The 24390-nt window shown below is 35.3% G+C and overlaps 1 protein-coding gene across 2 annotated transcripts in view; it reads left to right on the top strand.

The window, feature by feature from the left end:
- Positions 1 to 24178, top strand: part of FERRY3 (FERRY endosomal RAB5 effector complex subunit 3) — a 33396-nt gene extending 9218 nt beyond the window's left edge. Inside the window, exons 4-11 of one of the 2 annotated variants that reach the window (XM_081821076.1) lie at positions 600 to 706; positions 2371 to 2568; positions 3387 to 3494; positions 7818 to 7892; positions 12558 to 12760; positions 22285 to 22342; positions 22926 to 22993; positions 23619 to 24178. In XM_081821076.1, coding sequence (XP_081677202.1) covers positions 600 to 706; positions 2371 to 2568; positions 3387 to 3494; positions 7818 to 7892; positions 12558 to 12760; positions 22285 to 22342; positions 22926 to 22993; positions 23619 to 23711 — 910 coding nt within the window. In that variant the 3' untranslated portion in view covers positions 23712 to 24178. Of the gene's footprint in view, positions 1 to 599; positions 707 to 2370; positions 2569 to 3386; positions 3516 to 7817; positions 7893 to 12557; positions 12761 to 22284; positions 22343 to 22925; positions 22994 to 23618 lie in introns of both variants that reach the window. The other variant, XM_081821074.1, reaches the window with a different exon arrangement.
- Positions 24179 to 24390: the final 212 nt, after the last annotated feature.

The following is a 24390-nucleotide window of genomic DNA, read 5'->3' as shown; positions in this document are numbered from 1 at the left end:
TTGAATTTACAGTTGTACAGTGCCTCCATGGAAACCTTTTCAGCAAATAAACAAGAACAGAGTAGAGCAAAGGGAAATGTCCTTGAATGGAAGGAGAATGTTGGCAGGGAAAAAAGCAGGAAAAGATTTAAAAAAATAGAAGATGTGAATACATCAAAATGAACTTCATCTTTTTTATTATTCCTTTTATTTGACTTCTTAATTTTTATTTCTATAACTTCACCTATTTTTTAGTTTTTCCTAGAGCCAGGCTTGATATAGGATATATTATATTTTTTTAAAATATGCCATTTTAAAGTAGTAAGTTAATCACTTCATTTAATCATTCTCTTAGGCCACATGAGTTGATATTCTAATGACTGGAAAGAATAATATGCAATACTTACTGTAAAGAAATCAAAAAACAAGTAGGAATTTTAAGAACTTCTGGTGTTTATGATTCTTTCTTATTACCATGGATTAAGGAGTAGTTTAGGAATAAATTAAGTGGTATTCTCAGCTTTTGTTTTGTCTCATTTCATTATAAAGCTTTCTTTCCTTCAAGAAAAGTTCCTGACAAATAGACCAAAAAAGCATATGAATAATTTTATTAATTTCAGTGAGGAAATTAAAGTTCAACCAAGTCAGTTCAGAGAATCTGTAGAAGCAAATGGAAGGATTTATGAGGAGCAGAGAAAGTTGGAAGAAAGTTTTACCATTCACTTAGGTAAGTGGATTCATTTTTTGCAGGTGTAACTTATTATAACTTGGGAAGCTTTTTTTATGCTGTAAGAGAAAAATCCCTAGCATATGAGTACAATGTACCCATGTTGTTTTTAATTATAAATTATGTCCTGCTCCCAGCAACATGCAGAAGAATGAAACTGAACCACTTTCTTACACCATAAACAAAAATAAATTCAAATGGATGAAAGACCTGAATGTGAGACAGGAAACCATCAAAATCCTAGAGGAGAACATAGGCAGTAACCTCTTTGATATCAACCACAGGAACTTCTTTCAAGATATATCTCCAAAGGCTAGTGAAACAAAAGCAAAAATGAACTTTTGGGACTTCATCAAGATAAAAAGCTTCTGCACAGCAAAGGAAACAGTCAACAAAACAAACAGGCAGCCTATGGAATGGGGGAAGATGTTTGTAAACAATGTATCCGATAAAAGGTTAGTATCCAAAATCTTTAAAGAACTTACCAAACTCAACACCCAAAAAACTAATAATCCAGTCAAGAAATGGGCAGAAGACATGAATAGGCACTTTTCCAAAGAAGACATCCAAATGGCTTACAGACACATGAAAAGATGCTCAACATCACTCAGCATCAGGGAAATACAAATCCAAACCACAATGAGATACCACCTCACCCATGTCAAAATGGCTAAAATTAACAACACAAGAAACAATAGATGTTGGTGAGGATGCCAAGAAAGGTGAACCCTCTTGCGCTGTTGGTGGGAATGCAAACTGAGGCAGCCACTCTGGAGAACAGTTTGGAGGTTCCTCAAAAAGTTAAAAATAGAACTACCCTACAATCTAGCGATTGCACTACTAGGTATTTACCCAAAGGATACAAAAATACAGATTTGAAGGGGTACATGCACCTCAATGTTTATAACAGCACTATCAACAATAGCCAAACTATGGAGAGAGCCCAAATGTCCATCAACCAATGAACGGATAAAGAAGATGTGGTAGATATATGTACAGTGGAATATTACTCAGCCATCAAAAAAATGAAATCTTGCCATCTGCAACAACATGGATGGAGCCAGAGTGTATTATGCTAAGTGAAATAAATCAGTCAGAGAAAGACAAATACTATATGATCTCAGTCATAATGTGGAATTTAGGAAAGAAAACAGATGAACATATGGGAAGGGGGGAAAGTAAAAAAGGAGAGAGGGAAACAAGCCATAAGAGACTCTTAACAATAGAGAACAAACTGGTGGTTGATGGAGGGAGGGGAGTGGGAGATGGGCTAGTTGGGTGATGGGGATTAAGGGGTGTACTTGTTGTGATGAGCACTGGGTATTGTATGTAAGTGAATTCTACACTGAATTGTATGTCACTGAATTCTACCCCAGAAACCAATATTGCAATGTGTGTTAACTAACTAAAATTTAAATTAAAAAAAAATTATGTCCTGCTTCTAGAGTTTGTTGGCTACACATTTTCTGTTTTAGCTAATATTTATTTTTTAAAAATAGAAAGGTTAAATCTGAATAGTTATCAGAATGGGAAATTGCAAGGCCTATTTCTAATTATTTGTAGCACAGATTTATCTGAATTCTTGCCGTAGAGATTTGCATCCTGTTATAGTGGATTTTTGCAGCTGTCTGAGTTTCTTTCTGGGACTGTTGCCCACCCCCCAGGAGCCCAGTTGAAGACCATGCATAATTTGAGATTGCTGAGAGCAGATATGCTGGACTTCTGTAAGCACAAAAGAAATCATCGAAGTGGCGTGAAGCTCCATCGACTCCAGACTGCCCTATCGCTTTATTCCACGTCTCTGTGTGGCCTGGTTTTACTAGTAGATAATCGAATCAATTCATATAGTGGTATTAAAAGAGGTAAGTTAACATTACCATATTTGCTTCATTAAATTTCCCCTTTAATACCATTCTTACAAAGAAAGGAATTACAGAAAAACAAAAAATTTAGCCCTGGTATTCTAGTAGCCAAGCAACACACATACCCAGCCATGGCTATTTTAGATTTCTTTCATACTTCAGCATGGGTAAAGTGCTTCAGGATGTTTACTTTTTCTTAAAATTCTGTTTTATCATAAGTAATGCTCTTATAGGATTCTTGCTTCAAGGCGTAACAAAAAGAATAATCAAGACACAAATGTATTCAATTCAGAAGCAGATCCTGGCTCAGTATTTTAGTTCATCCCTTTGTCCTTCCTTCCTAGGTTTTTTAGATAACATATTTCTTAAGTGTTCTAGGTATAATTCTATGTTCCCTCTGTACAGTTCACTTTATATGATTATTTTAAAAACTTTATATATATTGAAATGTGTAACTTCTTAAGGAAGCTTGAATAGAGTTTATTTCCCATCATAAATAAAAGAGCTTTCTTGTATTTTTCAGCATTTGGGGGACTGGATTATGATTAAAGTAACTATTATTTAAAGAAGGTTTGGAATTATCTGAAAATTTCCTTGTCTATTAATTGTTTGCTCTTTTGAGTGATTGGGAGATTAGGTTTCTGATTCAAACAAAATCTCTGTCCCCTAACTTAAGACATAAGTATTGAAAGGGCAAGTATAAGAAATCATATTTGTGAATTTTATATTTTATTCTGCTAGCTCTCATTGTCTGTAAGTAAATACTCAATATTTGATAGTTCATCTATAGAAGTTCATAAATGTTTTGGGTTCTTTAGATTTTGCCACAGTTTGCCAAGAATGTACTGACTTCCATTTTCCCCGAATTGAAGAGCAGCTGCAAGTTGTCCAGCAGGTGGTACTTTATGCTAGAACCCAACGAAGGAGTAAGTTGAAAGAATCACATGGTCAGTAAAACTAAATTTTTCAAAATTTCACTTTCAGTGTATTCTGTCCCTAAGCACTCTAATAGCATGTAGACCATTATTAAAATACAGAAAGTTGTATTGGTGGAAAAGTGGAAGAAAGAAATTAAGAACAAAATTCAAGATCTTTAAAAGCTTGACTTCTGTTCTTAATTTCCTTCTTTGCATGACTTTGTTCAATAACCTTAGCAAAAACTGTCTTTAAATTTAAATTCTGTAGTTACACTTTAAAGTACTCAGTGGAAAGTTGGTGGTCTTTTGATCCAAGTTCTGTATCTCTAAAGTGGACATAATTACTACCTCAAAGGGCACTGAAGTGATAGAGTAAATGTTAGCACAAAATATACTTTTTAAATGTTCTACCTTTGATCCCTCTTAGGTAGTAGGAAGTCAGTTATAAGAGTTGTTTTTGATTGTTCTTTTGAAAAATTACTATGTCCAGAACTATATCCTGTTTTTTTTTTTCATATTTATCCATAATATAAATATCCTTTCTAACTATTTGAGAAATTTGCTGGAAAATTATTTTTAAAGCTATAGAAAATGTTCATGGCATCTCTCTGTAGATTTCTATTTATTCTTAGACTTAAGGGAAGATATGGGTAAAGGAAAGAACTTTGGCTCAAATTACAGAGTTCTATTTTTTAATTGAAAAATATAAGTTTAAAAAGTAGTTTCTTTATAAATTAAATTGGCATCATAAGTTTTAGTTAAGAGCTAAATATAAGGGTAATATCCATTCAAAAATATATGTAAGTTGCATGTTTCTTATTTTTCAGACATTTCATATTATGTCACAGGCATAAAATAACAGTATATGTTCTTATTTGGCTTTAATGCATACTCAGTATTTTATTTTATTTTTTTAATAAAAACTTGATGTCTTGCCCAAAAAATAAAATATGGCAAGTTTTTAAAGTGTGGCTGGTCAAACTTTTAAATCTTCCTCTGGTACTTGGATGTCTATTTTGTTGGTTTGTTTTGCAATTGTAGTGTTTAAAAGAAACCATCATAGTACTTTTGGTTCATATGTTTTGTGTTTTGTAGTAAGCAAAGAGATACTGTTTTATCTTTGCTTGCTGTCTTTGTTCCTCTCCCAATGTAATTTGTAGAATTTCTCCCTTTCTCCTGATGCTAGAAGGTAGCTCTCTAGACTTACCTTGATTAGCATTCACTATGGTTTCCATATTCAATAGACTTCTAAAAACTTGTTTTATTTTTTAATCATTTCCTAAATAGGTAAAACAGTCTCAAGATTCACAATTTAAACTGTACAAAAGAGCATACAGTGAAGGTCTTCATAATTGTCTGCCAGCCATTCAGTTTCCCCCACCCCGCAGAGGCAGCCAAGGCTGCCTTGTACCTCCAGACCTATGTCTGTATGTGTATCCATGCGTGTATGTGTGTGCCTGTATTTATTTTTCCTTTTTACACAAGTAGCATCTTTCTCTGCACACTTTTCCGTATTTTGCTTTTTTTACTGAATATTTATTTATTTTGGCCATCATATCATATCAGTGCATAAAAAACATCCTTATTAGCTTTCCACTGCCCCATAGTAGTCCATTGCAAGGCATCCTGTTATTAATCAGTTCCATGGTAGACATTTAATCTGTCCCAGCATTTTTGCTACTATAAGTAATAACGCATGAATCACTTTATGTGTACATCATTGTGCATGTGTGAGCATATCTCTAGGAATAGACTCCGAAAGAGAAATTACTGGGTTAAAGGGTACATACATTGGTAGTTTTGATAGTGTTAGCTGTTGCTCTCCATAGCCTCACCCCTAGTTTATATTCCCACTCTAGGGAACTGTGGCTTTGCTGTGACACTGTGTGTCATATATGACAGAGCCAGGCTGTGTGAGGAAGTCATAACAGAAATGTATCCTAACATAACAAAGGACCTTTCAGAAAATTCCAGTGTGTCCTCTTATTCTTCTACCATCTTCTTCCTCCATCTCATTCAAACTAGCAGTGATGTAATCAGAAATATCTTAATATTATTCTTAGTAGTGACTAAAAGCATGAAGATTGAGATCATGACAGGTGTGGGAGAAGGAGGAGGATTCTAAGTATATTTATGAGAGATAGAAAGTGTGCAGCAAATGACAGGAAGTTTTCAAACCACATATAGTTAAGGCAATGTGTGTAAATCATGGTATTATTTTGTTCTTGTTCAAGCAACTATTTTGTGGTTTAAGTGAGTCAGTGAAACAAGCAGGTCTATAAAAGACAACTTTCTGAAAGGAACCCACATGTTGTCATAGAAGAGCTCAGTGAAAATACTTTCTCTGTCTTTTCCTCTTCTGTGCACACCCACGTATTTGTTCTACACGTTTACATCCTGATACTCAAGTACCTATTTATTCTAAGGCATTCCATTGTTTTCCTTACTGTGTTCATTATATTAGAATCTTTATATTTCTACAATCCACGATAACAAGCCAAAAGCAATTTTGTTTTCTGTGTACATGTTATATACATTTTTTTAAAAATGAAAAATAGTAATTTTCTTAATATTACAAGGTATTACCATTAAAACATGGAGAGGGGAATAGGCTATGAACTGTTCTCTCTTATTCACTTAGTAGGGATTCTGTTTGTTCATACCCCATGTAAACAAAATTGTTAGAGTCCTTATTTATCATTTCTTTTGTTTTCTGTGCTATGATCAGACATTTATTCAAAACTTATCAGTTGCTGGGGTGCCTTGGGTGGCTAGATGGTTAAGCGTCTGCCTTAGGCTCAGGTCATGATTCCCAGGTCCTGGGATTGAGTCCCATGTCCGGCTCCCAGCTCAGTGGGGAATCTGCTTCTCCCTCTCCCCCTGCTTGTGTTCTCTCTGTCTCTGTCTGTTTCTCTCTCAAATGAATAAATAAAATCTTTAAAAAAAAAAAAAAAAGCCTATCAGTTGTATCGCTCTGTATGAGAGACAGACTATTACATTAAATATAGATTCTGGCAACACAGAGCCTCCTCTCTCTGCCTCTTTCTCCCTCTATTGACAAAATATTTTACAAGGTACAATGATATAATCAATTATTCCGAGTAGTCGCTAAGTAAAAATAGTAAATTACTTTCATTCAGAACATTTTTGAAAGCATAATTGCCCTTGGTATTTTCAGTTTACTCATTTGAAGATCTGACTGTTTTCAAGTGATACTCTGATGCTGACAGCCATTCCAAATAGTTTTGTATTTAATTGGAATACATATACACCATCTTAAAGAAAGCTGCTTTAAATGCTAATATTCATTCTGCATTTTTGAGTTTTGGTAGCAGATACATCTGAATCTTATAAGAAATCTATTAAAAATACATGAACAGGGGCGCCTGGGTAGCTCAGTCGTTAAGCAGCTGCGTTCGGCTCAGGTCATGATCCCAGAGTCCTGGGATCAAGTCCCACATTGGGCTCCCTGCTCTGCAGGAAGGCTGCTTCTCCCTTTCCCACTCCCCCTGCTTGTGTTCCTGCTCTCGCTGTCTCTGTCTCTGTCAAATAAATAAATAGAATCTTTAAAAAAAAATACATGTACATATGTAAAATAATTTGTGTCCAATTATAATAATGTATGGTCAATTGTGATTTATTTTACCAGTATTTATCCGTCTAAATAATATCATGCCTTCCAGAAAGAAAAAACAACTATTGAATATCTAACACAAAAAGTTCCCATTTGAAACAAAGTCTCATGTATCTATTTGAAATAAATTGTATATGGTGTCAGATAAGAAGTAACAGATTTCAGAATGGGCTCAATATCAAGTGATTCCTGGTACTACTAACCATTGCTTGTAGCCCTGAACAAGTTATATCAGCAACAGTGACTCAGATTCTAAAAATAAAGATGGCCACTCTACAACTATCTAATGAAGTTGTTTTATGTGTAGTTAATTTAGTGCCCTGAACCTCCCAGATGAAAAATAGGGTACTGCCAAGTCAAATGTGGTTAAGCCCATAGGGTTTGGAATCTGGGTATGTGAGTTCAAGACCTGGTTCTGCCACTTACTGTGCATCCTTGGTTAAGTTACTTAACTTATGTAACCCTCTGTTCCCTCATATATACAATGAAGATAGTAACAGTATCTACCTCATGAGGTTGTGTTTTAGGGGTTTTGTGAGAATTAAATGAGATTATGCATGTAAAACATGTATCAGAATGCCTGGCACCTAGCTATCCTTAGTAAATTTTTGCTGTTATTGTGATTGTTTGGGGAGCAGTAGAATTAAATGTCTTCATATGTTGTTATGTTCTTTCATGTTGTATTATCTCATGAATAGATTCTGGAAACCGAAATGGAGGAAATGATGATAAGGCTAAAAATGCTGACAGAAACTACTTAAATATTTTACCTGGTAAGTAGTATTTTATTTGAAATTGCAATTTTCTTATGATCACATCCATGGAGATCATAGATTTGAAATAAAAGTTCTTATGGTGTATACATTATAAGAAGTTTGTCAGTGTATCACTTTGAAACAACATTGTATCTACAGAATATACTTTCACAGATGTTCTGCAATTTAAATCTTTATTCTTATACTAGTACTGACTTTCTAGATCCATACAATAAAAATTGTCCAGACAATTGCATAAATTTAATCCCATTTGCTATTTTAAAATTCTTCTGTTATACATTGTTTCTTAGTTTCTTAAATGAAGCAAGAAGTCATTTTTACTCTGAAATATAAACAGTACTAGAGACAGAAACAGTTGAACTTGTGGAAAGAACATGAGTCATATAATTTAGAATCTTTCTTATTTCCACCTCCCCATAACTGTTCCTGTTTCCCATTTCTTTAATTTCCTTTGTTATTTTCAGATAGATTATTTATCAAATGGAAATTCAGGCTCTTGATCCTCTTCCACATTGAATTCACTCTGGTGATCTTGTAGTGTTCAGATGACAGAGTATAGCAAGGAAGGCGTATCTGTTCACAAGCATAAAGTCTTTTGAGCTAACTAGTAAAGTTTGCATTTTCCTAAATAACTAGGTTGTTTCCTCAGTGTTTCTACCCCAGATTTTCTACATGTAGGTCACATTCCATTTAATAAGCAAATAGCATGTCGCTTTCTGGTATTCATCTTGTCAGTCCCAGTCAGTTAGCTTGTGGTCATCAGCTTCCGAACTCCCTCCCGCCTTCAGAGATTCTACCTTCGTGGGTAATGTTAGAGGCAGGATTGCATCACCACATGCTGTTTCCTCCACTTTGTGGAACAGGAAACTGTCCTCCTCTCTATCTAAAAATATCTTCATTGAGACAGGATTTATTGTATTTCTCTGCACAGATCCATAATTTAAATCATCCATATTTTGTGGCTTTCTTAAAATGTGCCAATCTCATTACCTATTCCGGAGGTACTGATGTGTGGGTTTTTTTCAACTTACCTCTCTCTTGCTATATTTATTTCCTTCCTTGCTCCTTTTTGGGAAGAGCCTATAGGTTAGTATCACATTATTACCACCAAATCAGGAGGATATGTCGTAGTCCGCATTAGAAAAGGAGTATCAAACTATTGGGTTAGATATGCTGACAGCATCTGAATTTCCATTTGTTAAAGGATGCCAACAGCAAGAAAGTTTACCAGAGATGATGAAAGATCCAAATCACAAATGCTTTTAAGTTTTCAGGTTGAAAAAGAAAACAGTTTTATTTATATATTTATTACCAGGAGGTTTGCTCTATCATTATCTAAGTATTTATGGTTTATATTATTTAACTCTCACAACAGCTTTGTAAGAAAAGCAGTCAGGCATTATTTTTCTCATTCTTACACGAAGTACAGAGGATCTATAAATCAAATTGATTTACCCAAGATCACTCAGCCAATAAGTGCTTAGAGACCAGATTTTCTCAATACCCAATCTAGTCCTTCTGCTATATCATATTATTTTGATGACCACTGCCAGCTCCATGATCCCCATTTCACTACTGGGTAAAATGAGGCCAAGAGACAAATCATGTAAGGTCAAACAAAGCAGTGCCAATTTGGGGATTAGGAGCACCTGACTCGTTCACTAAGTCATCTGCCTCAACACTGGACCATAGCCCATATTTAATGCTGCCACTCCCCTCATCTCAATGATCAGTTAGAATTGAGGAGGTAATATACTTCACTGGGCCCAGAATGATACTGTCTCATACAATCTGCCAAGTTTCTGATAGGCAGTCTGCATCTTTTATTGCCTTCCAGGGTAATTGTAACTGTACTCTTCTTTTTATCTTTTATCTTAAGTCAAAAAAAAAAAAAGGCCCTTGCATGGGGCCTGTTAGTGGCATCCATGGATACAGCTTACAAACACTGGTAACTACAGATGAGTAAACACTGTGCTAATGTATATCAAATATTTTTAAGCATACTCTGTGTTTATAAATCAATATAAGTAAAATCCTAAGATAATGACTTTGAAGCAAGGGGAAGCAGAATTTGTGAGGGCAGGGGTTAGTGATGTAAGTGTAGTTCTTAGAAGCAAAGCTTTCCTAGAATTTTCATATCAGAATTTCCAGGGAGGCATGTGTGTTTGTAAAAACATATTCTTTATAAGCTTGTATATTTTACATATTTATACTGAGAGAAACTGTAGAATATAAAGGCTGATGGCTAGTGTGGCTACATAGAAAATGGAGTGATTATAGGAAGCATGGATTTTAAGGCTTGTCTATAAACATTTGTTCATCAAGTCATTCAACAAATACTTATTAAATACCTTCTATGTACCAGGCACTGTTCTCTGTGCTGGAGATAGAACATTAAACAAGAGAGACAAAATCCCTGTAGTCATTGAGCAGAAACAATGGTCTCTTTGATAAAAAAGCTTTTGCACAGCAAAGGAAATAGTCAACAAAACTAAAAGGCAGCCTACGGAATTGGAGAAGATCTTTGCAAATATCTTATCAGATAAAGGGCAAGTACCCAGAATCTATAAAAGAACTTACCAAATTCAACATTCAAAAAACAAAAAATCCAGTCAAGAGATGGGCAGAAGGCATGAACATACATTTCTCCAAAGGAGACATTCAGATGGACAACAGACGCATGAAAATATGCTCAACATCACTCAGCATCAGGGAAATACAAATCAAAACCTGAATGAGATACCACCTCACGCTGGTCAAAATGGCTAAAATTAACAAGTCAGGAAACAACAGATATTGGTGAGGATGCAGAGGAAGGGGAATCCTCCTACACTGTTAGCGGGAATGCATACTGGTGCAGCCACTCTGGAAAACACTATGGAGGTTCCTCAGAAAGTTAAAAATAGAGCTACCTTACAACCCAGCAAGTGCATTCTAGGTATTTACCCAAAGGGTACAAACATAGTGATCCGAAGGGGTACCTGCACCCCAGTGTTTATAGCAGCAATGTCCACAATAGCCAAACTATAGAAAGAGCCCAGATGTCCATCAACAGATGAATAGATAAAAAAGGTCATATATGTGTGTACACACACATTATACCCACACACACACATATATATATAATGGAATATTACTCAGCCATCAAAAAGAATGAAATCTTGCCATTTGCAATGACATGGATAGAACTAGAGGGTATTGTACTAAGTGAAATAAGTCAGTCAGAGAAAGCAAATACCATATGATTTCACTCGTGGAATTTAAGAAACAAAACAGATGAACATAGGGAAAGGGAAGGAAAAATAAGAGGAAAGCAGAGAGGGAGGCAAACCATAGGAGATTCTTAACTGTAGGGAACAAACGGAGGGTTGCTGGAGAGGAGGTGGGTGTGGGTTGGAGTAACTGGGGGATGGGCATTAAGGAGGACACGTGATGTGATGAGCACTGAGTGTTGTACGCAACTGATGAATCACTGAATTCTACCTGTGAAACTAATAATACAGTATAAATTAAATTGAATTTAAATTAAAAAATTTTTTAAAAATAAAATAATCTCAAAGAATTTCAGTGCTGAGAAGAAAATAAAACAGAACAATGTGGAGAAGAAGAAGTGAGGGGTGTCCTATACCAGATGAGACAGTCAAGGAAGAGCTCTCTGAGGAGGTGACCTTTGATCTGAGACATCATTGTGAAAAGAAGTCAGCCGTATAAGAATCTTGGGGAAAAACTTGGACAAGGCAGCCCTGATTTGGGAACAAGCTCTACATGTTTGAAGAACTTTACAAAAGCCTGTGTGGCTGGGACAGAGGAGAGGGTAAGACAAGAGGACAGATAGCTAGGCAGCATCCAGGTCACATAGGCCACGGGAACCACAGTAAAGAGCTTGGATTGTTTTCTGAATGAAGTGTGAGCCTGTTGGACAATGTTAAGTAGCAGAGTTTTATAATCTGATTTATATTGAGATTGTTTGGGCTGCAAATGTGGAAATGGTTTGTAGGTAGGCAAGACTGGGAGCAGAGAGATTAATTAAGAGGCTTTGACAAAAACCTAGGTGAGAGATGATGGTAGCGTGAACTAGGGTAAGAGCATGAGGTAGGGTAATAGCAATTAAAATGGAGTATCTCAGATTTGAGATATTTGTTGGAGATATTACTTAAAGTAGTTGATGATGAATTGTATTGTGGATTAGGGAAGAGATACTGAGATATAGAAAGTAATTAAGGGCAGCTTCTGTGTTTTGTCCTGTGCCATTAACTAACTGAAGGGAGATTAGATCCACAAATTCAGATGGAGAATGCTGATTTAGGGGATGGGGAAGAGAGGTAATCAAGCAACCTGTTTTTTTACATGCTCACTTTGAGTTAAGTAGGACATTTTGAGCATTTACATCAAAAAGTACTCATTTGATTTACTTACTTAAGACTTGGTGGTCACCATACCAGTTTGTGAACCTAATGCAAAATTGGCTATTGTCTCTTTTTTTCATCACCTTTCCAAGAATTAAGGAGCAATGGCTGTATTTGCTTCCTGAGCCCAACATAGGTTCCTGATACACCTCTCCTAGTTCAGCTCATTGACTGCCCTAATTATAGTTACTTATAAAGCCTATCGATGAATGTGATTTATTCATTTGAAAATCATGATTGTATTTGGTGTTCACAGGAGAATTTTACATTACACGGCATTCTAATCTCTCAGAAATACATGTTGCTTTCCACCTTTGTGTGGATGACAATGTGAAATCAGGAAACATCACTGCTCGAGATCCTGCCATTATGGGACTCCGAAATGTACTCAAGGTTTGCTGTACCCATGACATCACAACAATAAGCATACCTCTCTTACTGGTGCATGATATGTCAGAGGTAAGCAGATAGAAGAATACCATAATTTTATAAATATGTTAACCATCAATATTGTGTAGTAATAATAATCCACTTTACATTTTAAAAGCACTTTTTAAAAAACTAATGGACCTTTGAATCTCCTATCTGGTTAATAGCACTGAGTGACATATGATACAAAATAGTGAATAATCCTTAACCATTTATGTTCAGAGAATTATAGCCTTATAGTAGGTAAACTAGAAAATCAGAATTAGCTTTAGCTTTGGATAAGACATATACCCCTACTTCTCTCCCTCTTCCTCCATTTTTGTCTTAAGTAGCATTAGATTTACCTCCACATTTATATTTGGCCTACACTAACATTAAAATTAGTTTGCATTCTCTGAGTATGCATTAATAGGCAACAGAAGGAGATACTAGACAACAGGAAGAAGCCAGCCTCATTTTAACATTCTCTCAAAGATGCTCAAGGATGCTTTTTGGATAATATAAGTGTTGGCTTCTACAGTTAAAATGTGGTATAATCATCCATTCATTTTATTATGTACTGTGCTTTGTTTCATATTTTGGAAAAAAATCTTCCCGGGACTGCTTTCTCTCCTGTTTTCCTTCTCATCCACATAAAAACTGGTTAGAGGGAATAAGCTGAAGAAATAATACAAAGACCAAAACTCAATTTCAAATAGCCTGGAGAAACAAAGTAGCCTCAAAACAGTGGTGGTGCAGTCAAGTGCTTCTGGGAAAGCTAGTGGTCAGCCTGGTGATGAAGGACCCACATCAGCAACTTGGGGCCTGCTGGTTTGGAGGTGGCTTTTTTTTTTTTTTTTTAAACGAAATGGCTTAATGCAAATTGTGAATGTCAGGAAGGAAGTTTGATCATTGATTATTAAAAGTTATTTCTCGAAATAAAAGATGTATAAATGCTGCTTTTTAGAGCAAAACATTTCGATTCATTCATTTTAAATGCAATACCCTATGTAAACACACACACAAAATCAATTCCAGGTAAGATGAGGTGATTTTAAATGATTTACCACTTACATCCCATTTGTATTTTCATCAGACACGTTGTTTCAATTAAGAGAATTCTGGCTCCATCCTATGAAAGGTGTATCCAACTGCCTGATTTATCATTCCATTCACTTATATAGCCTAAGTCATACCTAATACGGTATCAGGAGAGGTTAACACACATGGTTTGTTTGGGGTTTTTTCAACTGTAGCTTTATAAAGTTTTAGTTCCATCAGGAATGTTTAGCCATTGTTAAGTTATCACTAACTAGTCCATCTATAAAAGTGTTTGGAGAATAACAAAGTTTGTGATGAATTCCAGCCGCAAGGAAACATCCAAACATTCCTGCAGCTGGACTCCTGGTTAACCAGTTTATAAAAATGGTTATATGTAGGTGGGAAACAACCTCAAAAACAGTATTTCCAAAAGTCACTAAGTTTGGATTTACTTCCAGACATCTGATACTACTAGCATTCCCTCTCCCACAATGTTACAAAAGTTACATGTTTTAAATTGGGACAGCCAGCTGCAGGACATTAAGTTTGTTTCCAGAGTGTCCATTTTAATTCACAAAAGTATATTGAGCCGCGATCCTCCCATTTGTTGTATTTAAACATCCATTCGGGTCAAGAAGTTTATTCTACAAACTCAGACAACGTTTCACAGGATATAGAGTTAATCTTTGTTTTAGCTTTCATGCAAGGGTCCCAAAGCATTTTCAGGTGTTGTTTACTTCCTCTAGCAAACAGAATTTCTAGACGCTCGGTTACCACATTTTAGTGTGTGCACAGTAATGACGATAATGTCTGAAACAGCCCATGTTCTGTGGTAGCTAGAGCTGTAGAAATTAATTGCAGTTTAAAAAAAAAAAGGAAAAAATAATCTATCAGCGAAAAGAAAGACATCCTGATAATCACCAGTTTATCTCTATAGATATTTGTAATCTAAGATACTGTCATACTGGTGCCAATCTAACCTGATAGGTATGGAATGAACGTGCAAGCCAAGACTATCAAGTTTCTGATTTCCTTTTCTTTTTTGTTGTTAACTTACTGAATAATTTGGGACTTAAAGGTTTTAGTTATTATAATTGTGGTTGATGAAGATGTTATTTGTTTTTAAATTTTTATTAGAGTAGAATACACATATAGAAAAGTATACATAAGCATATAGCTCAAATTTTCACAGACTTAACACCCATGTAACCAATACCCAGATCATAAAACAGAACATTATCACCACCCCAGAAGCCATCCTCATGCTCCCTTCCAGTCAGGTAAACCACACTCTCTCCATGAGGGTAACCATTTTTTTCCGTTTTGAAAAGCATAGATTACTTAGGCTTGTTTTTGTAGTTTATATAAGTAGAATCATATATACATATTCCTGTATCTGGCTTCTTTCACTCAATAATTATGTTTGCAAAATTTACCCTTATTATTGTCTGTGGTTGTAGATTGTTCATTCACATTGTTAGATATTCACTGTGTGATTAGACCACAATTATTTAGCAATGCATTCTACTATTTATGGACATTTGGGTAGTTTCTAGGTTTTGATTATTATGACTTACGTTGCTATGAACATTCTAGTGCATAGATTTTGGCATTTCTGTTAGGTATAGACTTAGGGATGGAATTGTTAGGTGTCAACGGTATGTGTATGTTTAGCTTTGGTATTTACAACCAAATAGTTTCCCAAAGTGGTTGTACCTAACCCATTGTTTTTGAACGTGAAAAATAAGAATGCCAGACTGTTCCTCACCTTCAGATAATGACTGAGAAACTGATTAATAGTATTTCAGGTACCTCAGAGGCATATACTTGAGAGTAAAGAATAGTTTTTCAGTTTCTCCCATGGGTGTATGAACTCAGAAAATAATTCTGATATAACTTTTAAGACATATACCAACTAAATCTTAATCGCCTCTGCAGTTCAACCTTACCCTAATCAGAAGATTCAAGTTGAATAGTCAAAGTATGGCCTGTTATTTTTTAGAAGATACTGTCTGCAATTATAATCATAATTGACATTTTTAAAAATTTTAGTTACAGTGTAGTTAACATATAGTGTTATTTTAGTTTCAGGTGTGCAGTATAGTGGTTCAGCACTTCCATATAGCAACCCAGTGCTCATCAAGATAAGTGTATTCTTAATCCCCTTCACCTAGTTCACCAGTCCCCCCACTGACCTCCCCTCTATTAACCATCAGTGTGTTCTCTAGTTAAGAGGCTGTTTCTTGGTTTGTCTCTTTTTTTTCTTTGTTCATTTGTTTCTTAAATTCCACATATGAGTGAAATCATACAGTATTTGTCTTTCTCTGACAAGCTTATTTTGCTTAGCATTATACTCTTTAGATCCATCTATGTGGTTGCAAATGGCAAGATTTCATTCTTTTTATGGCTGAATAATATTCCATGCATATATATACCACATCTTCTTTATCCATTCATCTTATTGATGGACACTTTGGCTGCTTCCATAGCTTGGCTATTGTAAATAATGCTGCAGTAAACATAGGGGTGTATATATCCTTAGAATTCATGGTTTTGTATTCTTTGGGTAAATAACCAGTTGTGTGATTAGTGGATTGTAGGGTAGTTCTATTTTTAAATTTTTGGGGAACCACCATACTGTCTTCCACAGTGGCTGCACCAATTTGCACTCCCACCAGCAGCACAGAAGGGTTCCTTTTTTTTTTTTTTAAAGGTTTTATTTATTTATTTAATTCACAGAGAGAGAGAGAGAGACAGCGTGAGAGGGAACACAAGCAGGGGGAGTGGGAAAGGGAGAAGCAGGCTTCCGGCCCAGCAGGGAGCCCGATGTGGGGCTCGATCCCAGGACCCAGGGATCATGACCTGAGCCGAAGGCAGTCGCCTAACCAACTGAGCCACCCAGGTGCCCCATCACAGAAGGGTTCCTATTTCTCCACCTATTCACCAACACTTGTTTCTTGAGCTTTTGATTTTAGCCATTCTGACAGGTGTGAGGTGGTATCTCACAGTAGTTTTGATTTGTATTTCCTTGATGATGAGTGATGTTGAGCATCTTTTCATGTCTGTTGGCCATCTGGATGTCTTCTTTGGAAAAATGTCTGTTCATGTCTCCTGCCCATTTTTTAGTTGGATTATTTGGTTTTGGGGTGTTGGGTTGTGTCAGTTCTTTATATATTTTGGATACTAACCCTTTATCGGATATGTCATTTGCAAATATCTTCTCCTGTTCAGTAGGTTGTCTTTTAGTTCTGTTAGTTAATGCTTTGCTGTGCAGAAGCTTTTTTTTAATGTGGTCCCAATTATTTTTGCTTTTGTTTCCCTTGCCTCAGGAGACATATCTAGAAAGATACTGCTACAGCTGATACCAGAGAAATTACTGCCTGTGCTCTCTTCTAGGATTTTTATGGTTTCAGATCTCACATTTAGATCCTTAATCCATTTTGAGTTTATTTTTGTGTATGGTATAAGCAAGTGGTCCAGTTTCATTCTTTTGCATATTGCTGTCTGATTTTCCCAACACCATTTGTTGAAGAGACTTTTTCCCATTGCATATTCTTGCCTCCTCTGTTGAAGATTAATGTCAAAGACCATATAGTTGTGGTTTTATTTCTGGGTTTTCTATTCTGTTCCATTAATCTATGTGTCTGTTTTTGTGCCAGCACCATACTGTCTTGAATCACTACAGCTTTGTAATATAACTTGAAGTCCAGAATTGCGATGCCTCCAGCTTTGCTTTTCTTTTCTTTTTTCAAGGTTGCTTTGGCTACACAGGGTGTTTTGTGGTTCCATACAAATTTTAGGGTTGTTTGTTCTAGCTCTGTGAAAAATGCTGTTGGTATTTTGATAGGGATTGTATTAAATGTTTATATTGCTTTGAGTAATATAGACATTTTAACAATATAAATTTCTGTTCTATGAGGTTGGAATGTCTTCCATTTTTTGTGTCATCTTCAATTTCTTTCATCAGTGTTTTATAGTTTTTGGAGTACAAGTATTTCATCTCTTTGGTTAGGTTTATTCGTAGGTATCTTACAGTTTTTGGTACAGTTGTAAATGAGATTGTTTTCTTCATTTCTCTTTCAGCTGCTTCATTATTAGTGTATGGAAATGCAACAGATTTCTGTACATTGATTTTGTATCCTGTAACATTCCTGAATTCATTTATCAGTTCTGGTGGTTTTTTTGGTGGAGTCTTTTGGGTTTTCTATATATAGTATCATGTCATCTGCAAATAGTGAAAGTTTTACTTCTTCCTTACCAATTTGGATACATTTACTCCTTTCTGTTGTTTCATTGCTGTGGCTAGGAACTCTAGTACTATGTTGAATAAAAGTCATGAGAGTGGACATCCTTGTCTTGTTCCTGACCTTAGGGGAAAAGCTCTCAGTTTTGGGAGTCAGGCAAGTTTTATGAAAAAAGGGAGTGGTCACTAATGTGAATTATTACCAGTAAGGACAATTAGAATATAAAACTGAGAAAAGGTTTGGTAATTAATAATCATTGAATTATAACCCATTGTATAAAGTAAATACCCATAAGTTCATACTGTTGTAAACAGATGATTGAATAAATAAATAGGGGAGAAGAAACAATGCAGAGGAATTCCAAATAATTTATATAGATACTCATTCTTCAGGGAGGGAAGCAAAAATCACCTTTTACGTGTGTGCTGTTCACAGTGAGTGACTTCTTTCTAAAGAGTATGTTATGGAAAGGTTGGGGAACGGGAGAGGGGAATAACTTTACAGTGGAGAAACCTGAGAATCACTGCCTCAGCAGGTGATCCAGATCAATGTCAACAGTCATAAATCATGTTGATAAGGTGTATTGATATGATATTATAAAAATGACTCCTTACCTCTGTAGTCTTCCTACCAAAATCCATAGCACCACTCTGACCCTGAGAAAAACAGCAAATTCCAGTAGAAGGCATCCCTTACCTGACCAGGACTCCTCAAAACTGTAAGGTCATCAAAAACAAGGAAAGTCTGAAAAACTCACAGGCCTGAGGTGACATTATAACTCAATATAGTATAGTATGCTGGATGTGATCCTGGAACAGAAGACATCATTAGATAAAAACTAAGGAAATCTGCATGAACTATGGAGTTTAGTTAATAATAAGGGATCAGTAGTGATTCTGTCTTTTTTTGGCTATGAATTTGTTTATTGCATCACATTTACTGCACCCAGTAGAAAGATTAAACATGTACTCAGGGTTTTTTGACTGACAGCAAATAGAGATTCTTTAGTGAGATCTTGGCAGTTTGATGGTATATATATACTGTCTGTCATGTATACATGGCATACATATACATATACTTGCATGCATACATATATATAATTTCATTGATGGAATAATAAATGTCAGAAATGTATCAGAAAAACATGTTTATATTTATATTATTTATAAATAATAAAATAATAAATATACCTAGTAGTGCAATTGCTGGATTATAGGCTATTTTTAAATTTTTGAGGAATATCCATACTATTTTTCAGAGTGGCTGCACCACTTTGTATTCCCACCAACAGTGCAAGAGGGTTCCCACTACTAGGTATTTACCCAAAGAATACAAAAATACTAATTCGAAGGGATACATGCACTCCGATGTTTATAGCAGCATTATCAACAATAGCCAAATTATGGAAAGAACCCAAATGTCCATCGACTGATGAGTAGATAAAGAAGATATGGTCTGTATATACAATGGAATATTAATCAGCCATAAAAAAGAATGAAATCTTGCCATTTGCAACAACATAGGTGGATCTAGAGAGTATTATTCTAAACATAGGTCAGTTAGAGAAAGACAAATACCATATGATTTCACTCCTATGTGGAATTTAAGAAACAAAACAAGCAAAGGGGGAAAAAAAAAAGAGGGAGAGGTAAACCAAGAAACAGACTCTTAACTATAGAGAACAACTTGATGGTTACCAGAGGGGAGGTGGGTGGCGGGATTAAGGAGTGCACTTGTGATGAGCACTGGGTGTTGTATGGGAGTGCTGAATCACTATATTTGTACACCCGAAACTAATATTACACTGTATGTTAACTAACTGGAATGTAAATTAAAACTTAAGGGGTGCCTGGGTGGCTTAGTCGGTTAAGCATCTGCCTTCGGCTGAGGTCATGATCCCCGGATCCTGGGATTGAGTCCCACATTGGGCTCCCTGCTCAGTGGAGAACCTGCTTCTCTCTCACCCTCTGCCTGCCACTCCCCCTACTTGTGTTCTATCTCACTCTCTCTCTCTCTCTGTCAAATAAATAAATAAAATCTTTAAAAAAAAACTTAAAAAATAATATGTATATAAATTTTAAATAAATTACAATACCTTAACTCTATAAAACAGCAGTTTTTAAATTTGTGTTCTGAAGATCCCCCTAGGATCTTAGCCCCTTTCTGGGGCTCAGCAAGATTTAAAATATTTTCATAATGATACTAAAGCATTATTTGTCTTTTCCATTCTCATTTTTTCATGAGCATCAGTGAGTTTTTCCAGAGGCTGTACACAACAGATTAAATGCAGAGTGGATATAAGAATCCAGATGTCTTCTATTAAACCAGGCTTTAATGAGATTTGAAGATATGTAAATCATTGCCACTCTTCTCACTTAAATTTTTTTGTTTAAGGAAATATAGTTACTTTCTACTGAAAAAAAAAAAAAAAAACATGTTAGGTGCACCTGGGTGACTTGGTCAGTTAAGCGTTGGACTCTTGATTTCGGCTCAGGTCATGATCTCAGGCTGGTGAGATTGATCCCCATATTGGGCTCTGCACTCGGGGGAGTCTCCTTCTCTCCCTCACCCTCTCCCCACCCCCTGCTTGTGCACACACACATCCTTTCTCTCTCTCTCTAAACTAAGTAATCTTTTTTAAAAATAGGTTAACATGCAATAGGTTTTTCATTGTCATTTTTAAGTGAAATTGATTCTTTTGTGTGTTGCTGTCCAATTTCCCAACACCATTTGTTGAAGAGACTGTCTTTTTCCCATTGCATATTCTTGCCTCCTTTGTTGAAGATTAATTGACCATATAGTTGTGGGTTCATTTCTGGGTTTTCTATTCTGTTCCATTGATCTATGTGTCTATATTTGTGCCAGCACCATACTGTCTTGATCACTACAGCTTTGTAATATAACTTGAAGTCCAGAATTGCAATGCCTCCAGCTTTGCCTTTCTTTTTTCAAGGTTGCTTTGACTATTCAGGGTGTTTTGTGGTTCTATACAAATTTTAGGATTGTTTGTTCTAGTTCTGTGAAAAATGCTGTTGGTATTTTGATAGGGATTGTATTAAATCTGTAGATTGCTTTGGAGAGTATAGACATTTTAACAATACTTGTTCTTCCAATCCATGAGCTTGGAATGTCTTTCCATTTGTTGTTGCTTAAATTTTTTTTTATCAGTGTTTTGTAGTTTTCAGAGTACAGGTCTTTCACCTCTTTGGTTAGGTTTATTCCTACGTATCTTACAGTTTTTGGAGCAGTTGTAAATGGGATTGATTCTTTAATTTCTCTTTCTGCTGCTTCATTATCAATATTTTTTACATTTTTCTGTTTTAATTTCCAATGTAATAACTATCAAGAGATGAAATCCACATAGACAAAAGCTCATTGGTGTCCTCATTGATTTTTAAGAGTGTATAATATTGGGGCGCCTGGGTGGCTCAGTCGGTTAAGTGTCTGCCTTCGGCTCAAGTCATGATCCCAGGGTCCTGGGATCAAGTCCCGCATTGGGCTCCCTGCTCCTTACCCCTCCCCCTGCTTGTGCTCTCTTTCTCTCTGTCAAATAAATAAAAATCTTAAAAAAAATCTTAAAAAAAAAAAAGAGTGTAAAAGATCCTAAGACCCCATAAGGTTCAGAACCACTCTAATGAAATAATAAATGTATATTATAGTTATGATTATGAAGACTCGCAACATAGAAAAGTAATTCTGGAGATAATGAAAAGAAGTAGAATTTAAAATGGTATAATCACTGATTGTAACTATAGAAAATTATAAGTGAATCGATTATAGTCTGGCAGTAGCACTCATGTGTGCATTTGATCAGAGATTAGAAAGGAATGTAGAAAAATGAATACATTTGGTTTGGTAGGTGGCTGGGATGGGATGTTTGTGTATTTCTGTCATTTTTTAAATAACATGTTATATAATAAAAGCATTTTGATGCATTGTTCCAGTATTATACAAGTTAATGGAATTATTCATGCTAAAACACAGTAGTTGGAGTTCTGATGTCAGTTTGTCTTTAGAATTAATTATCTAGAAAGTTTTAAGGGTATGTTTATTTTTTAAATTATATTTACTAGGATAATTAAATTGGTTTCTATTCCACAAATGTAATCTAACAGCTATAAGGAGTTATACCTAAAGACCAGAGAAATCCAGCTAAAGTTAGCAAAAAGTTGCCCAGATCTGTTCACAAAGTAGAGGTCAATGTTATAGATAAATTAAGACTTGATTTTTTTTTTTTTTTTTTTTACAAAATTCTGTTAAAAACATGATTTATTTTGGTTCTCTCTTTAGGAAATGACTATACCATGGTGCTTAAGGAGAGCAGAACTTGTGTTTAAGTGTGTCAAAGGTGAGCATAACCTTATATTTTAACAACATGACCTGTATTTCTTAGTCCCAACTACTGAAATTAGAGAAACCCAGGAGAAGAATATGAACGTTACCTCTGTCCTCTGGTGCCTCAATTAAAAGTGGTTTAACAAGGCAAATATTTTTTACTTATCTTTTTTCCAGTCATAAAATAAACAAATCTCTGGCCCTCTTGAAATGCAAGGATATTTGGATATTATTTATATTTTGCTCTGATTATGTCTTGCTCTCTGTTGCCTTTTTATTTTCTTAAAAAGAAAAAAATAGAACCACATCTTCAATTATCCTTTAATAACCTGCCTCATTGTATAGAGACTAAATAGGACTTGAGAAATCATGAGTAAAAATGCATTAACAAAATTATGTTAAACCTCTCTGGCATGGGGAATTAAGGATTGCAGAAGTTTATCTGTTCTTTGGGCCTAGCCTCTCCTGCACACAAGTGGCTACCTAAAAAGGCAAGACATGAAGCCCCACATGAAAATTCAGTTTATCTTCATAAGGGACTTGTAGGTTTGAGGACCAGAACTCATAATTCAGCAAAGTCTGTTGTTCTGTTTTAGGTTTCATGATGGAAATGGCTTCATGGGATGGAGGAATTTCCAGAACAGTACAGTTCCTAGTACCACAGGTGTGTTATCTGAATAGATCTCTCCCCAGTTTAATCTCTGCTATAATATTGCTCCCAGATACAGCTAGACACCCTGTCCTAAACTCAATATAACATAATGAAATGCTCACAGCTTTCTGTTTATTAAGGGGAGAAGTGTTTGGATGCCATAAAAGCATTTACTTTATTGTCAAAGATGTCAGCATCTGCCACTCAAGGGATCTTTTATTTAACCCCAAAACCAAATTTGACTCTTTTGTTTTTTTTCCCACATTTATGATTGAAGAATTCAATAAATATGTGATTGAAGAATTCACGTAAAAGGGCATTAGCAAAAAATGATTCTGTATTCTATATAGAGCCTAGCAAAATTAGTGGTACTTTACTTACTGACTATACTAGAGTTATCTAGGGATTTTTCTGGTAATCAAATTTACTATTTGACAGAAACAACATAGGTTCTCAGAAGGAAAACACCCCCTGTCCATAACCATGCAGTTAACTCAGTCATGAAAGAGAATTTTCATATACTGCTCTCCCTATCTAGGACTAGTTCCATATTTTAAATTACTTTTAAATTTTATTTTTAAATTTTAAAAATCAATGATGATTTAACAAATGTGAACTTTTTTTTTACTTCTAACAGAGTATTTCTGAAGAAATGTTTTATCAACTTAGTAACATGCTCCCCCAGATCTTCCGAGTATCATCAACACTTACTCTGACATCCAAGCACTAAATCCTTAGAGACTGACGCGTTGGCAGAAGAAGACTGTTAAACTTTCCAGGAACTTGAGCTGTGCTGGGATTCTGTCAAGCAAAAGATGCCCAGAAAGAGAATTTGTAATCCAAGCCCCAAATCAAATCATGATGTAGGTCTGTGAAACCTTACAAAAATTCATATACCATATAATCTAGTGATCAGCCTTTTACTTACACATTTATTCTTAAAATTTCTTTATGGAAAAATCTTTTTTTCTACTGTTATGCCCTGTCTGTGAATATTAGTAAGTTAAAACGTCTTATATATCATTACCTGGACACTTGATACAGGAGATTGTTAATTGCATTTTCATGGAGACATTTGACTTTTCCAAAAGGTTTGAGTCATATCAAGTGCAAGACTTAATTAACCATAAAAATAAAATCTTTCCTTTACCTTATTTGCCAAGCAAAAATTAAAAGGCACGGAGATATACATTGCAAGTATGGATTTCTTGTGAAAATCTTTGTAGAAACACAAACATATGAGACAAACTTTTAAATTCTCCTGTTTCAAAAACTCTAAGGTTTTATAAGTCAGAAAAAAAAATCAGGAAAGGACTTTGAATTCTTTACCTCTGTCTCACCCTCTCTATATGACCTTGCCCTTGTCTATTAATAACATTTCATGGGCTGGGAAAATAGTATGCTCATTT

Source organism: Leptonychotes weddellii, chromosome 5 (assembly GCF_054177405.1).
Source record: "Leptonychotes weddellii isolate Sample4059 chromosome 5, ASM5417740v2, whole genome shotgun sequence".
Taxonomy (NCBI): domain Eukaryota; kingdom Metazoa; phylum Chordata; class Mammalia; order Carnivora; family Phocidae; genus Leptonychotes; species Leptonychotes weddellii.
The sequence above is the reverse complement of the archived record's forward strand: the minus strand, read 5'-3'. Positions and strand labels throughout refer to the sequence as shown.